This window comes from Loxodonta africana, chromosome 9 (assembly GCF_030014295.1).
Source record: "Loxodonta africana isolate mLoxAfr1 chromosome 9, mLoxAfr1.hap2, whole genome shotgun sequence".
NCBI classification, from domain to species: Eukaryota; Metazoa; Chordata; class Mammalia; order Proboscidea; family Elephantidae; genus Loxodonta; species Loxodonta africana.
Window position 1 is genome coordinate 83,733,877 of NC_087350.1, and position 17,961 is coordinate 83,751,837.

The 17,961-nt window shown below is 38.7% G+C and overlaps 1 protein-coding gene across 5 annotated transcripts in view; it reads left to right on the forward strand.

The window, feature by feature from the left end:
* Positions 1 to 17,961, forward strand: part of UBAP2 (ubiquitin associated protein 2) — a 134,931-nt gene that overhangs the window by 35,925 nt on the left and 81,045 nt on the right. For all 5 annotated transcript variants that reach the window (XR_010323075.1, XM_023545190.2, XM_023545191.2 and 2 more), the window contains exon 2: positions 12,786 to 12,925. Coding sequence is in view for 4 of the 5 variants with exons in the window: in XM_023545190.2 (XP_023400958.2) it covers positions 12,786 to 12,925 (140 nt within the window). In the remaining variant the exon portion in view is untranslated. The remainder of the gene's footprint in view (positions 1 to 12,785; positions 12,926 to 17,961) is intronic.

Genomic DNA, 17,961 nt, shown 5'->3' on the forward strand with positions numbered 1-17,961 from the left:
CAGGGAGTGGAATTGGTAAGTCATAGGGTATATGCGTGCTCACCTTTATTAGATAATACCAAATTGTTGTACAAAGTAGTTACATCACTTTACTCTTGAGCCAGCAGTGGATGAGAGTTCCTATTATTTCACATCATTATCACTACTTGGTCTTGTCTTATTTCTAGTTATTTGCTAACCTTGGGTGTTTTGAAATGGTATCTCATTGTGATTTTAATTTGCATTTTCTAATTTTACTAACGAGGTCAAACATCTTTTAATATATTGACTAGCTGTTTTTTATTGTGGTAAAGTATATATCACAAAAAATTTGCCGTTTCACCCACTCTTAAGCGTACAATTTAATGACATTAATCGCATTCACCATGCTGTGTAACCATCACTACTGTTCATTTCCAAAAGTTTTTCATCCCCTCAAACAGAAACCCAGTAACTTCTTATTCTCTGCCCCCATCCCAGGGTAACCACAGATAAACTTTTGTCTCTGTGCATATGCCTGTTAAAGATATTTCGTATACATAGAATCATAGTATTTGTGCTTTTGACTCTGACATATTTGACTCAGCATGATTTATATATCAGAATTTTATTTTTCTTCATGGGTGAATAATACTCCATTATATGTATGTACCACATTTTGTTTATCCATTCATCTGTTGATGGACATTTGGGTTGTTTCTACCTTTTGGCTATTATAGGTAATGCAGTGAACACTGGTGTACATATGTCTGTTTGTGTTGCTGCTTTCAAGTCTTTTGGGTGTATTTCTAAGGGTAGAATTGCTGGGTTGTATTGTAGTTCTAAGTTCAACTTTTTGAGGAACCTCCAAATTGTTTTCCACAATGGCTGTACCAATTTAACAATCCCACCAGCAGTGGATGAGGGTCCCTGTTTCTCCACAGTCTTGGCAACACCTGATATTTTCTGTTTTTTTGATCATTGCCATTCTAATTGGGAGTGAGATGGTATCTTATTGTGGTTTTGATTTTTATCTCCCTAATGGCTTTTAATGGCTAAGAGGAGCTCTGGTGGCACAGTGGTGAAGAGCTTAGCTGCTAGCCAAAAGGTTGGCAGGTTGAATCCACCAGCCACTCCTTGGAAACCCTATGTGGCAGTTCTACTGTGTCCTGTAGGGTCACTATGAGTTGGAATTGACTCTTTGGCAACAAATTCTTTTTGGTTTAATGACTAATGAAGGAGCCTTGGTGGTGCAGTGGTTAAGCACTTTGGCTGCTAACTGAAAGGTGAGTGGTTTGAACCCACCAGCAGTTCCGCAGGAGTAAAGACCTGGCAGTCTGCTCCTGTAAAGACTACAGCCTAGAAAACCATGTACTATAGGGTCACTATGAGTCACTCCAAGGCACACCACAACAACAATGGCTAATGACTTTGAGCCATTTTCATGTATTTGTTGGCCATTTGAATATCCTCCTTGGTGAAATGTCTTCTGTTCAAATCCTTTGTATATTTTTTGATTGGCTTGTTTTTCTTTTGTTGTTAAATTGAAGAAGTATTTTTTTTTTTAATTTTTATTGTGCTTTAAGTGAAAGTTTACAAATCGAGTCAGTCTCGCTCATAAAATCTTACATACGCTCTGCTACATACTCCCAGTTACTCTCCCCCCAATGAGACAGCCCGCTTCCTCTTTCCACTCTCTCTTTTTGTGTCCATTTTGCCAGCTTCTAAGCCCCTTTACCTTCCCATCTCCCCTCCAGGCAGGAGGTGCCAACATAGTCTCAAGTGTCCGCCTGATCCAAGTAGCTCACTCCTCACCAGCATCCCTCTCCTACCCATTGTCCAGTCCAATCCATGTCCGACGAGTTGGCTTCTGAAATGGTGCCTGTTGTGGGTCAACAGAAGGCCTGGGGGCCATGACCACTGGGGTCCTTCCAGTCTCAGTCAGGCCATTAAGCCTGGTCTTTTTATGAGAATTTGGGGTCTGCATCCCACTGTTCTCCTGCTCCCTCAGGGGTTCTCTGCTGTGTTCCCTGTCAGGGCAGTCATCAGTTGTAGCTGGGCACCATCTAGTTCTTCTGGTCTCAGGATAATGTAGTCTCTGGTTCATGTGGCCCTTTCTGTCTCTTAGGCTCTTTATTACCTCATGTCCTTGGTGTTCTTCATTCTCCTTTGATCCAGGTGGTTTGAGACTCATTGATGCATCTTAGATGGCCGCTTGCTAGCATTTAAGACCCCAGATGCCACTCTTCAAAGTGGGATGTAGAATGTTTTCTTAATAGATTTTATTATGCCAATTAACTTAGATGTCCCCTGAAACCATGGTCCCCAAAGCCCTGCCCCTGCTTCGCTAACCTTTGAAGCATTCAGTTTATTCAGGAAACTTTTTTGCTTTTGGTTTAGTCCAGTTGTGCTGACCTCCACTGTATTGAGTGTTGTCCTTCCCTTCACCTAAAGTAGTTCTTACCTACTATCTAATTAGTAAATATCCATCTCCTACCCTCCCTCCCTCCCCTGTCTAGTAACCACAAAAGAATGTGTTCTCAGTTTAAACTGTTTCTCAAGATCTTATAATAGTGGTCTTATACAATATTTGTCCTTTTGCAACTGACTAATTTCACTCAGCATAATGTCTTCCAGGTTCCTCCATGTTACGAAATGTTTCACAGATTCATCACTGTTCTTTATTGATGTGTAGTATTCCATTGTGTGACTATATCATAATTGATTTATCCATTCATCCGTTGATGGGCACCTTGGTTGCTTCCATCTTTTCGCTATTGTAAACAGTGCTGCAGTGAACATGGGTGTGCATATATCTGTTCATGTAAAGGCTCTTATTTCTCTAGGATATATTCGCGGAGTGGGATTGCTGGGTCGTATGGTACTTCTATTTCTAGCTTTTTAAGGAAGCGCCAAATCGATCTCCAAAGTGGTTGTACCATTCTGCATTCCCACCAGCAGTGTATAAGTGTTCTAGTCTCTCCACAACTTCTCCAACATTTATTATTTTGTGTTTTTTGGATTAATGCTAGCCTTGTTGGGGTGAGATGGTGTCTCATTGTGGTTTTGATTTGCATTTCTCTAAAGGCTAATGATCGTGAGCATTTCCTCTCACTTTTTTTTTTAAGTAAACTTTTAATTTTAGGATAGTTTCAGATTTGCAGAAAAGTTGCAAAGATAGTACAGAGAGTTCTAGTATACTCCATACTCAGTTTTCCCTACTTTCACATTGCTTTGGTTCATTTGTCACAAAGAGTGAACCAATACTGATAAATTATTATTAACTTTTTACTTCTTTGATAAAGTCTTTTGATGAATGTCATTAATTTTTAATGTTTTTAAAGAGAGCTTACTAATGAAGTAGAATGTCTGAAATAGTGGAAAGAGTGCAAACGTTGGCATCAGACAGACATGTATATCCTCACAGCTCCCTTACTACCCATGGATCTATGTGATGGGTTACTCCTTCACCTTTAAATAGGTAACATAATACTCACCTTGCACAGATAATGTGAAAATATAGAATTAAAGTGGTTCCTGGGGTGTCTAATAACATAATGGCAATTGCTGCTATTATAATACATTTATAATTCTAAATATTAAAAGTATAGTTAGCTTTGTTTAAAATGCTTCTGTTTGACAAATTAGCATATGTCTGTAATATGTCAGTTGACATAGTTCTGTTTGTAATTCAGTACCCCTTTCCATAAATATTCTGTGGCTCCAGAACTAGCCTAGTACAAGCCTTGAACTTAATTTTTTTTCTTTTATAATTTATTTTGTTACTGCTGAGAATACATACACAGCAAAGCATACATCAATTCAACAGCTGCTACATGTACGTTTCAGAGATTATATTCTTTTAGTTGTATGACCATTCTCACCACCCTTTTGTGAGTTGTTCCTCCCCCATTAACATAAACTCACTACACCCTAAAATTCCTATCTAATCTTTCTAGTTGCTTTTGTCAGTTTGATCCCATAGAAATAGATCTTAAAAGGGTATAATGCTCAGGGCCAACATTCTTTACGAGTTAATCTAAACTGTTGTTGGATTTAAGAAGACTTCAGGGCATATTTTTTAAGGTTTAAAGGTTATCTTAGGGCAGTAGTTTTGGGGGTTCATCCAACCTCCATGGCTCCAGATCATCTGTTCGATGAGAATTTGAAACTTTCTGCATTTTTCTTCTTTTGATCAGGTTTCTTTCTATAGAATCTTTGATGAAAATGTTCAGTATTAATTGCTGGGCACCATCTAGTTTTTCTGGCTTCATGGCAAAGAAGGCAGTTGTTCATGGAGGCAGTTAGCTACACATTCCATTTCTTCCTCCTATCCTTGAGTCTCATTCTTCCTCTGTTGCTGCAGCAAATAGAGACCAATTGTTGTGCCTTGAATGGCTGCTTGTAAGCTTTTAAGACTCCAGGCACTGTGCAGTGAACTAGGAGATAGAGCAGACACACTAAACACGTTATTAGGCCAAGTAACTGGGATGTCCCATGAAACCATAACCCTCACCCTGCAAACCAAGGGACCAAATCTCATGAGATATTTGGAAATACGTACTCTGGTTGTTAATATACTTACTACGTTACAACTTTTGCCTTTTCAACCTTTTATAGATGTACGACATATTGACAGCTCTGGTAGTAATTGACTGTGCAACCCTCTTGATCAGTGCGATTTTTCCATCACTGTAAACTGAAACTCAATATTCCATAAGCAAGAACACCTCTGTCTACCTCCCTCCTACCACTGTTGTTGTTTTTAGGTGCTGTCAAGTTGGTTCTGACTCAGTGACCCTGTGTGTAACAGAATGAAACACTGCCTGGTCATGTGTCATCCTCACAACGGTTATGTTTGAGCCCATTGTTGCAGCCACTGTGCCAGGCCATTTTGTCAAGGGCTTTTCTCTTTTTCTCTGTCTTCTTTACCAGGCATGATGTCCTTCTCCAGGGACTGGTCCCTCCTGATAACATGTCCAAAGTCTGTGAGATGAAGTCTCACCATCCTTGCTTCCAAGGAGCACTCTGACTGTATTTTGTCCAAGACAGACTTGTTTGTTCTTCCGGCAGCCCTGGTATATTTTTCGCCAACACCATAATTCAAAGGCATCAATTCTTCAGTCTTCCTTATTCATTCACATGTATATGAGGTGATTGAAAATATGGCTTGGCTCAGGCGTACCCTATCCCTAGTGACCAGTAAGAAACTTTGGCCTGTTCTTGTCTTTTTATAGAAATGAGTTCATACAATATTTGTGCTTTTGTAATTGACGTATTTCACTCAGCATAATGTCCTCAAGCTTCATCCATATTTAACTCAATTTTCTTCCTATGTGCTTGGTTATCAGATTTACCCAGGATTGACTTCAGGAACCGCCTTTTTTTTTTTTCTTCCCCTTCAGGTGCCAACTTTTAAGAAAATAATAAGATTAGTGTGTGTCTCTTCTGCTTTATCAAATTTACCCAAGTTTGACTTCAGGAGCTAAGTGTTCTTCAACAGCAGACATCTTTTTGATTTCCTGGATTGCGGTCTTCTAGTGTCTTGATTGACAAGTTGTGCCTTATTTCTTTGGTGTATGGATTGACCTTGCATCTACAGTCTCCTTGCTTTTGTTATGATTATAGCTTAGAAGTGAATTTGCATGGAATTTATTACTCTTTGTTAAGAGGCTTTTCTTTTCCCCTGTGCCACACATTTCATTGAAGACTCCCTGGTCGCCCATTGCCTGCCAAGTAGGTCATTCCTCGTGCTAAAGATTTTGTCATTTTTTTCAGCAGCTAGCTCAGCCTCTTCTCAGCCTTCAGAGTGGGGGTGGAGGTGGCATAGTGGTATCATTGTTTTTAATATTTTTCCCCTAATTCTCCTGAATCATACACTTTGAAAGTAGAGTCATTTCAAGACTCTCTCTCTAATCTCTTACGTGTTACTCCATTATTTTTGGTTTCCATGATTAAAAAAAGTAAAAAAAAATTTTTTTTTTATCAGGATGTGATCATGTGTTTATTTTTTGTTCTTTGCTTTGAAGTGCCTTTTGTAGACCCAGAACCTTTAACTTTTGCCAAGAACTGTGGATGCAAAGATGCTGTGGGGTATGAGGCTGAGGGAAAGAAGGATTTAGGGTCCTAATTATTGTTCTCTGGGTAGAGATGAGGGTATATAGAGGTTTGTTCTCTCTGTCTCCCTCTCTTTTTTCTCTCTTTTCATTTTAAATAACTTATTATAATGGGGCAATGAAATATAATGGGGCAATGAGGGCCTCTTAAATATGATGTAGTGATAATGGTGGTACAACATGAAAAATGTAATCAATGTCATTGAGTTGTAAATGTGGAAGTTGTGTTGGTAGATGTTTTGGTGTGTATGTTTTCACCACAATTTAAAAAAAAAAAAAGGAAACATGACTTGGTGAACTTAGATCCAATTTTTTTTTCCCTTGGCTAAAAGAATATTGTTCCTTTGGAAGCAATGCAGGTGACTTTTGGTTTTAGGGGAAAAAAAAAAAAAAAACATTGCTGTCGAGTCAATTCTGACTCATAGCGACCCTATAGGACAGAGTAGAACTGCCCCGTAGAGTTTATTTAGGGGAATAGAGAGTCGTTTTAAAAAAGGTAGTGCGTGAATTATAAGATTTTGTTTCACGACCAAGTTAGCAGATATGTTCTTAAAATTTTGCCTGATCAGGGATACTCTTAAGCTTTGAAATCTGTTTTAGAACTGCTAAATTCTTAGAGCAGAGTTTTAGCCTGGGGGGAGGGAGGGTGCCCATGAGCATTGAGGGGGTGGGATGCATGGGTGGGCTTTGGGCAGGATTAGGGGAGATGTAAATTCCTGAAATTCCAGGCAGAATTTTGTGTGCCTGTACATTTTTCTGAGGAGAAGGTCCATAATTTTCATCAAATTGTCGAATTATTTAATGACCCAAAAGGCTAGAGTTGCCATATTGTAGTGAAACATCTTTAATGAAAACATATTTATTTAAAAGTACTGTTTTTATGTTTAGTAAGATTGCAAGTCTGGCAGCCGTGAATTGTAAAAAGCTGGAGAGTATTCCTTAGAGGAAGAATATTTTCAAATACTTATTGACGCTTAAAGGTTTGGGAACGCAACCAGTATTAGAGGTGTGTATGAGCAGCTCTTCACCAGGCAGCAGCATCTGTGCCTTGAAAGTAATTTCTTTCCAGTTTAAAATTCAAATCTTTTTTATTGTGGGACATTTAAACAGGGGATCTATTCATCTTAACCCACCTCTCCTTTGATTATTCAATTAAGTTGTGATACTGAATTTTTGGCATTCCAGTTGTTTCCATGGCAATATGTATATTAGTGCCTCTAGATAAGTTTGGTTTTTAGATACTCAAGATCTCTGATTTTAGTTAGGATTCTCAGTAATGCTCTTGCGTTCTTTTTACTTGTTTTTAGTCCTCTGATGTTCATCCTAGTAGCTGTTAGAAACATTTGCCCTTTTTTTTCCTACCATACCACTCAACTCATTCAATACTCACTCCAGATTTAAAAAAAAAAAATCTGTTTTACTGAAAAATTAAAGACTGATAAGACTAACTCTGTTGATTGTCTCTCTGAATCCCCTGACAATTTAGCTGCAGCCGTGTCTGCCCCTTTCTTTATTCACCTGGACTCAGGAGGGGGATCCTTTTCTCTCGTCCTAATGAATTATTTCCCTTTAATGCTATCCTTTCTGTAGACTCCTTAGGGCTCTTTTCCCACCAGTCTTTTTCTCTTACCTGTGTCTTGAAATTTTCCTTCTCAATTATCTCCTTCTCTTCAACTTATAGGTAGGCCTTTTTCTTTTACGCAGTAAATATATTTTAAGTTAAACACATATCATGTGTTAGCCCTTGGGCAGACAAACATGACAGCACAGATATAGTTCCTATCCTCTTGAGGCTTACAACTGTTAGGCTTGTTTAGTTCACTTCATCCTTGCAAAATTCTCTTGATGCTCTGTGTCCCCCTCTAGCCACCACCTGTGCTAAGTACAGTTAGCTTGCTCTTTCCTCTTTCTCACTCACCTTAGCTTTGTCCTCACCACTGTTCTGAAACCTTACTGGCACTGGTCACTAGTTACCTAGTTGACCAGTCCCAATGGATACTTGATTCAAGAAGTGATGTAAAATTCTTGAAAGTGTGAAGATCTCACTTGCATGGTTTTTTTTTAACGTGGTAGAATGTATAGAAAAAGACACACCAGTTCAGCAATTTTTACATGTATAATTCACTGACATTGCTTACGTTCTTGTTGTACAACTGTTACTACTTTTCTTTTCAAATTATTCCACCACCATTACCTCCATACTTTCTTTCATAAGTGCAAATCATCTCTTAGGTGGTCAAAAACACATTACCTTCAGCTTTTTCGTTAATCTGTCTCTGGTGGCCCTCCCTTGTACTGCCCTGATTAGATGTGGTTGCTTTGTCGGCCTCCTGCATAAAAACTCTCTTCTTGATGTCTTTCACCATGGTTTGGGGGAGCCCCCCTCTCCTGTGTTGAATCTTCTTGTTATCCCCCCATCCCTGACAACCACTGATCTATTTTCCACCCGTTATAGCTTTGTCTTTCCCAGAATGTCATAAAAATGGAAGCACGCAATATGTAGCCTTTTGAGTCTGGCTTTTTTAACTTTTCATAATGTATTTGATATCTACCCATGTTGCATGCATCAGTAGTTCATTAATTTTTATTTCTGAGTAGTATTCTGTTGTATGGATGTACTCTAGTTTATCTGTTTACCTGTTGAAGGACATTTGGGTTGTTTCTAGATTTTGAGGACTGTGAATAAAGGTGTCATGAATATTCAGATGCATATCCAGAAAAGTAGTCCATGGCTATCGTGTGCTACAAGAGAGGCTGAGAAATTGAGTATTTAGAGGAAGACAAGGGAGAAAGTATGTTGTGAATGAATTTTGGTAGGTAATCTCTGGTATCAATTGCATATGCTTTTTTTTTTTTTTAAATAATATTTTATTGTGTTTTTGGTGAAAGTTTATTCAACAAAGTTGGTTCCCATTTGACAATTTCTGCACAAATTGTTCAGTGACATTAGTTATGTTTTTCACAATGTGTCAACATTCTCTTTATTTGCATTCTGGTCGTTCCATTTCCAGTACTCTAGTTTCCCTGCCCCCTTATCATCTCTTCTTTGCTTTAGAGTAATTGTTGACCTTTTGGTTTCATATAGATGGTTTTTTAATGGAGCCCTGTATTCATGTGCCAGTCTGTTATTCCACTCAAATGTGACCTCGGGGGACAATTTCGGTTCAAGGTTTAAAGAGTATCTCAGGGTGATAGTCTCAGGGAATCCTGTAGTCTCAACTGGTCCAGTAAGTCTAGACTTATTAAGAATTTGAGTTCTGTTCTGTGTTTTTCTCCTGTTCTATCAGGGTCTATCTATTGTGGGTGGCCCTGATGAGAATGGCTGGTAGTGGTAGCCCAGCACCACCTAGTTCTATGCATGAGCCTTCTTGATTGGTTTGCTCTTTTGTTTTATTGGCACATATTTTCCAGGAGTTTCCTGAGAGGTTATGATGTCTTACATATGTGAAAACAACATGTTTCTATCTTCAGATTGGTTGGTGTTTTTGCTTTGTATAGAATTCTAGGTTGGAATTTATTTACCTTTAAACTTTAAAGGCATTGCTACACTGCATTGTTACTGTTGTAGTCCTCGCCATTCTGGTTTTTGATTGCATGAGACCTGATTTTCTCTTTCTAGAAATCTTCAGTATCTTCACGTCGTCCCCAGACTTCTGAAGTGCTTCAATAGATCTATCTCCCCTACCCCTTTATTTACAGTGCTTAGAATTCTCCCAAATTGAAAACTAAAAATGTTCTTCAGTTGTCGGAAATTTTCTTAAATTATTTCTGTAACTTCCCCTCTATTCCTAGATTTCTTCCTTTCTGGAACTTCTGGAGCTTGGGCTACCAGGACTGAGTCTTATTTTTTTGTTGTTATTCTGCTTTATGTGATGTCTGTGTTATTTATGCTATCATATTTAAGATCTCTTTTGTTCTCTCAGTGTACATTTTAAAATAGCATGCTGTTCTTTTGTGGCTATAATATATTATCTCTCTGAGGAAATTGCTTTTTCTTCTTGTAAATGTTCTCACTACGATGTTTTTTTCAGAGGTCCTTTTATCCCTTTGTTTATTTTAGCTTTTTCATGTTTAGAGACCTTTCTCAAATGTCTGGTGATCCTTGAGTAAGGTTCATAAAATCTGATGGAGTCCTGTGTGCCTGATCAGGGCCTAGGGACTGGTGGGCCTCATTGTAAGTGGTCTGACTGAGCCAGTTGATTCCTGGGGTGCCCTCAAATGTCAGTTTCTATAAGACTTTTATCTTGGGCTGGTTAGTTTCCCCAGAGATAATTCTTCCATCCTTTTACAATTTTAGAAATAAGTAGAGGAAGGAGATGAAAGTCCACCTGATTAGTGTGTAGATTGTGCTTAAACCCAAACAAAACCCATTGCCGTTGAGTCGATTCTGATTCATGGTGACCCTATAGGACAGAGTAGAACTGCCCTATACGGTTTCCAAGGAGTGCCTGGTGGATTAGAACTGCCAGCGTTTTGGTTAGCAGCTATAGCTCTTAACCATTATGCCACCAGGGTTTCTAGATTGCACTTAATCCTCCTATTTTCAGAGCCCTGGTCATGGAATGGTTAAGCACTTGGCTGCCAACTGAAAAGTCAGAGTTTCAAACCCATGAACCCACCAGTGTCTCCGCAGGAGAAAAGACCTGGTGATCTGCTTCCATAAAGAGTCCAGCCTAGGAAATCCCATGGGGCTGTTTATATTCTGTCCTATAGGGTCACCGTGAGTTGGGATTGACGGCACACAGCAACAACAACGTAGAGTCCCTCTGCTGGGCTCTGGTTCAGCCTTTCTGGAGAATAAACCTTAGGGACCTTGACTAGAATGGAAATGAAGTAGTTGCACAGCCGTCTGGTATGAGGAAGGGTTCCAGGAGTTTATTGCCTCTTACATAGATTTTGAACTAATCTGTCTTTATTTCCAGCCCATAAATACCCTTACCTTCAGCGTCATTCAGTGCCCTCAATTCCTTAGCCTTCCTAGGATGCAGCAGCAAGGACTGGCCTGCTTCTGGGCTTTCCACTGCTGATGTAGGGTGCTTTCTTGGTTCATGAAGTCCATAAGTTTAGCTGCTTCCTAGCTTATAAAGCTTTGTTGCTATCCTTTTTCCTAGTTTTTTATTCCTATGGGTTTATGTGTGGCAACCCGCCCCCCCCCCTTTTTTTGTTAAATATAGGGTATGTCATTTGAGTGGGGCTTGGTGATGAACAGTGATAAACATCTTCATCTGCAGTGTTTTGATGAAGTATTTTTACAGTTAATTAATATCATGTTAGTTTACTGTAAAAAATAAAAACCTAAGCCTGTTGCTGTCCAGTCAATTCTGACTCATAGCAACCCTGTAGACAGAGTAGAACTGCCTCTAGGGTTTCCAAGGAGTGGCTGGTGGATTCAAACTGCCTATCTTTTGTTTAGCAGCCTAAGCTCTTAACCACTCAACCACCAGGGCTCAACAGTAAAAAATAGTACTGCCTAATAGAATATTATGTGAGCTAAGCCATGTATTAATTTTAAATTTTCTAGTAGTCATATTAAAAATTAAAAAAGAAATGGATAAAATTACTTTTCATAATATTTTATTTAACCTTGTGCATCCAAAATGGTATCACTTCAACGTATAATTAATATAAAATAACTAGTGAGAAATTTTACATCCCCTTTTTTGTACTAAGTCTTTGAAACCTGGTGTGTATTTTACACTTACAGAACATTTGGACTAACCACATTTCAAGTGCACAATAGCCACATATAGCTAGTTGCTACAGTACTGGACAATGCAGGTGTAGAGGGCCATCTCATTACAGCTCCTACTTCTACTCTGCACTACTTTGTTAGTAGTAGTACATTATTTTGCTTGTAGTTGGCATTCAAAATCCTTAGCCTGAGAACCGTTTAAGAAGACTGAGTGAGGAGTTTGATGTAGTTCAGTTACTGGACAGTAGATAAGATTAAGTTTTGTGTAAAGAGTATCTCATGATTGTGTATAATCACGTTTTAGTGGCATATTATGTTATTTATGTGCTTGGTAAAAAAATACCAAAACCAAACCCATTGCTGTCGAGTCAGTTCTGACTTACAGTCACCCTAAAGGACAGTAGGACTCCCCATAGGGTCTCCAGGGAGCAGCTGGTGAGTTCAGACCGCTCACCCTTTGGTTCGCAGCTAAGCTCTTAACCACTGTGCCACCAGAGCTTGACACTTAGGAGCTAGTCAATAAATATTTGTTGATTAAATGAAGGAAAATTATATGTACAATTTTTTTTTTGGTCTCTTTGGGAGATTGTTTATAGGTATTTTTTGCCTCTGAATATGGCTTGCCCCGAAGATCACATTTTAAACTGATTATTGCCGGATAAAATCTTGACTGGGAGTAGTGTTGACTTAGAATTCACATACCAACTACTTGTGGGAAGAGCAAGATAGAACTACATATAGAGATAGCTATAGGTAGTGGTAAAATGATTGCCTGTTAAAACTGGTGGTACTTAAGATTTTTGTTTAGAATTGCCAAAATTATAACCCACAGATGTTTACATTGCATGAGGAAAATTGGTTTAAGAGCTGCCTGCGCAATTAAGCATTCATGAAAGACTGTTTAAGAATGTGTGTTTCAGAGAGCTTTTGTGTGTTATCTCAGGTGTCCTCCTCACCCCTGTATTCTTACTTTTTTCTATGATTTGGAAGTTTTGCTTACCATGCCTGCTTTCTTGCAGATTTTCTATTTTGTACATATATTATTTTGTATATACTGTATATGATGACTTCGGTGACCAGTGACCGTTCCCGAGGTGCTCGGGAAAAACCACAGATTTCGGCAACACAGGCAACACAACCACAGAAACAAGTAGTACGGGTAAGTTTTTGTAGAACTCTTGTTTGCCTCGTTTAGAATTAAGGAAACTAAGGGAACATAGATGACTTAATGTTTTCCCTTGTAGGAAACTGCAGGACTTTGAACCTTGTGTTAAAAAGTAGGTAGTGCGATAGGAAAGATCATATTGTTGAAGAGGCACAGTTGGGTGTTGTTCCTTGAGAACTTTTTAATCCTGAACTTCCTCCAGCTACTCATCAGCATCGAGGTGTCTCCTTTTCTTTATTATTAATTTAGGTGTGTCCCTGGAATGTAATATGCAAATCCATACTGTTTGGAGAAACAGTACTCGGGAGTTGAGAAGTATCTGCGTTATAGAGAATAATCAAAAGCTGCCTTTTCTTTTAAGCACCATTACCTGAGACGAGTGCTTTAATCTTAGAATGGCTTTTAATTATAAAAATCCATTTGCATTAAAATATTTTATCTTAAATACTTCTCTCTCCTCAATTTGTTTGTATTACCATTCTAAATGAAGTGAGACAATCCAAGCACAGTGCTGAGCACATTTCCTGGTACAAAATTATGTTGTTGACTAGATTGGCAAACACTTTTTCAGAGGCAGTATGTAAATAAGTAAATAAACCTTATCCAACCCATTATAATTTCAGAAAACCAAGCCCAAATCCACTGCCCTCGAGTGATTCCAACTCATAGCAGCTCTATAAGACAGAGTAGAACTACCCCATAGGATTTCTAAGGCTGAAATCCTTATGGAAGCAGAATGCTACCCCTTTCTCCCATGTTGCTGCTTGTGGGTTCAAACTGTGGAGCTTTTGGTTAGCAGTGGAGCACCTTAACCACCGCACCACCAGGGCTTCTTATTATAATTTCAGATGGATGATTTGACTATACTTTGATGGCTAATTATATGAGCTTTTTAAAACCATTCATACCCAAATGCTCTGTTAAAGATATAGAGGGTGGACTCTAATTGTAGAATTAAATTTTTTTTTTTAATTTTTATTATGCTTTAAGTGCAAGTTTACAAATCGAGTCAGCCTCTGATACAAAAACTTACGTACACCTTACTATATACTCCTAATTGCTCTCCCCCTAATGAGACAGCACACTCCTTCCCTCCACTCTATTTTCTTGTCCGTTCGGCCAGCTTCTGACCCCCCTCTGCCCTTTCATCTCCCCTCCAGAAGAATTAAATTTTTTAATATAAGATTAGTCTCCTCTTTTATCTGTATCAGTAGACAGACATGTCTGCTATTTGGTTGTTGTTAGGTGCCGTCCAACTCATAGCAGCTCTGTGTACAACAGAACGAAACCCTCCCTGGTCCTTTACGATCCTCACAATCGTTGTTATGCTTGAGCTCATTGTTGCAGCCACTGTGTCAGTCTATCTCACTGAGGGTCTTCCTTTTTTTTTTTACTCACCTTCTACTTTTTATGATGTCTTTCTCCAGGGACTGGCCCCTCCTGATAACATGTCCAAAGTACGTGAGATGAAGTCTCATCATTCTCACTTCTTTTTTTTTTTTAAACTGTGCTTTAGGTGGAGGTTTACAGAACAAATTGTTTCTCATTAAACAATTAATACACAAATTGTTCTGTGACATTGGTTGCCAATCCTGCGATGTGTCAACATTCTCCCCTTTTCCACCCTGGCTTCCCTGCTTCCATTCGTTCAGTATTCTTGTCCCTTCCTGCCTTCGCCTCTTTGCTTTTGGGCTGGTGTGCCCATTTAGTGCCGTATACATGCTTGAACTACAAAGCACGTTCCTCACCTGTGTCGTTGTTTGCCCTATAGACCTGTCTAATCTTTGGCTGAAGGGTGAACCTCAGGAGCGACTTCAGTACTGAGTTAAAAGGATGTCCGGGGGCCATATTCTTGGGGTTTCTCCAGTTTATGTCAGACCAGGAAGTCTGGCCTTATTTTTTGTGAATTTGAATTTTGTTCTACATTTTTCTCCTCCTCTGTCCAGGACCCTCTATTGTGACCCTATGAGAGCACTTGGTGGTGGTAGCTGGGCACCATTTAGTTTAGTTGTTCTAGGTTCAGGCTAGCAGCAGTTGTGGTAGTTGTGGTCCCTTAGTCCTTTGGACTAATCCTTTCCTTGTGCCTTTGGTTTTCTTTACTGTCCTTTGCTGCAGCCGGGATGGGACCAGTAGATGTATCTTAGATGACCACTTGCAGGCTTTTAAGACCCCAGATGCTACTTACCACAGACGGATGTAGAACGTTTTCTTTATAATCGCTGTCATCACTTCTAAGGAGCATTCTGGCTGTACTTCTTCTAGGACAGATTTGTTCATTCTTCTGGCAGTCATGGTATATTCAGTATTCATCGACAATACCATAATTCAAAGGCATCAGTTCTTCTTTGGTCTTCCTTATTCATTGTCCAGCTTTCACATGCATATGAGGCTATTGAAAATACCATGGCTTGGGTCAGGTGCACCTTAGTCCTCAAGGTAACATCTTTGCTTTTTCACATTTTAAAGAAGTGCAGCAGATTTGTTCAATGGAATACGTCATTTCACTTCTTGACTGCTGCTTCCATGGTGTAGTTCGTGGATCCAAGTAAAATGAAATCCTTGACAACTTCAGTATTTTCTGTTTATCATGATGTTGCTTATTGGTCCAGTTGTGAGGATTTTTTTGTTTTCTTTATGTTGAGGTGTAATCCATACTGAAGGCTGTACTCTGATTTTCATCAGTAAATGCTTCAAGTCCTCCTCACTTTCAGCAAGCAAGGTTGTGTCATCTGCATATTGTAGGTTGTTAATGAATCTTCCTCCAGTACTGGTGCCCTGTTCTTATTCATATAGTTCAGCTTTTCAGATTAATTGCTCAGCATGCAAACTGAGTATGGTGAAAGGATAACCCTGATGCATAGTTTCCCTGATTTTAAACCATGCAGTATCTCCTTGTTCTGTTCTAATGATCGCCTCTTGGTCTATGTACAGGTTCCGCATGAGCGCGATTAAGTGTTCTGGAATTCCCATTCTTCGCCTTGTTATCCATAATTTATTATGATCCACGTAGTTGAATGCCTATGCATAGTCAATAAAACACAGGTAAACATCCTTCTGCTATCCTCTGCTTTCAGCCAAGATCCATCTGACATCAGCAGTGATATCACTTGTTCCATGTCCTCTTCTGAATCTGGCTTGAATTTCTGGTAGTTTGTCCATGTACTGCTGTAGCCATTTTGAATTATCTTCAGCAAAATTTTATTTGCCTTCAGTGCAGCTTAAACTTCGTCCTTCAGTACCATTGGTTCTTGATCATATGCTTCCTCCTGAAATGGTTGAACACTGGCCAATTCTTTTAGGTACAGTGACTTTGTATATTGCTTTCATCTTCTTTTGATGCTTCCTGCACCATTTAATATTTTGCCCATAGAATCCTTCTGTATTGCAACTCGAGGCTTGAAGTTTTTTCTTCAGTTCTTTTAGCTTGAGAAATGCTGAGCGTGTTCTTGGCTTTTGGTTTTCTAACTCTAGGTCTTTGTACATTTCATTATACTTTGTCTTCTCGAGCCATACTTTGAAATCTTTTGTTCAGCTCTTTTATTTCAGGATTTCTTCCATTCACTTTAATTATTCTACGTTCAAGAGCTTGCCCCTAAATCCTCTTACCCTGATAGACATCCACAACTGATCAGGAAAGGTTGTCCAGTGTTGAAAAAATTTGGACTTTTTGAACTGGGCCCTGCCTTTAGAGATGAGTGCTTAAGAAAAAGTTTCTTTTATGAATAGTCTCTTTTAAAAGAAGAGATAAAAGTTATGTATATTCATGGGTGCCAGTCTGGTAATCAAAGAAATATAAATCAAAACAAGGACATGTTTTATTTCTTTCATTTATCAAATCAGGAAAGATTAAAAGCTGGTCTTCTGAAGGGAGGGCCAAATGAAATGTTGGGAATGTAAACTGTATCTCCCCCCCATCCGCCCCACCCATGCTATGTCCTTGGGCTGTTATCCAAAGCATCCAGATTAGAAGAGGGAAGGTTCTCTTCCTCCCAGGAATTGTCACTGATAGTTTTTTGTCTGGGCCCTTTGGGGATGGCTCAGCTTATGTAGTAAGGAGAAAAACCTATCCACTGAACTGTGGGAGGTATTCCTACATCCTTCGGTTTCTAATTTTTCCCTTGTATAAAAGTATTGTGAGCGTTTTAAAAAATTATGCATCAGAAATATTAGTTATTTGTCCATTAATCTAATTTTTGGAAGTCTTCCCTAAGATGGTATCCTTAAATTGGGGAAAAAATGGCTTTATTTGGTAAGATGTTTCTTGCTCAGTTGTAAATGTCCAACAGTAGAGGTTTTCTGAGATACCCTATGGAGATAACATGATGTAAGAGAGAAGACCATATGCTCTTTGGAATCTGAATAAACCTGGGTTTGTGCCCTGGACCTACCACCTACCAGTTAGATAAGTTATGCACTTAAGTATCTTTGAACGTCAGTTTTTTTTTTTTAATTAACATAATTTCAGACTTAGAGAAAAGTTTCAAAGTAGTACAAACAATACCTGAATATCTTTCATCCAAATCTGACATTTTTACCATATTTACCCTTTTCTCCCTCTTCCTCTCTACACACATTTTATCTTCTGAGCCTTTGAGAATAAGTTGCGCACATGGTGCTTTACTCATGAATACTTTAGTGCGTATTTTTTAAAAACAAGGATATTCTCTTATATAATCATAGTATAATGATCAATATTAGGAAATTAACTCGTTAATCTGTAAATCTTATATTTTCCCAATAATGTCCTTTTTATTAGTGTCAGTTCTTGTTAGTCTCCTTTAATGTGGAACTGTTCCTTAGTCTTTCATTGTTTCATGACATTAACGTATTTAAATAAGGTAGGCCAGTAATTTTGTGGAGTGATTCCTAGTTTGGATTTGTCTGATATTTTCTAATGATTAGAACCAGTTTATGCATTTTTGGTAGAACAGATAATCTGTACTCAATGTGTCATTTCATGAGGTACAAGATGTAGGTTTGTTCTGTTTACTGGTGATCAGTTTTAACACTTGTTTAAGGTGGTGTCTGCA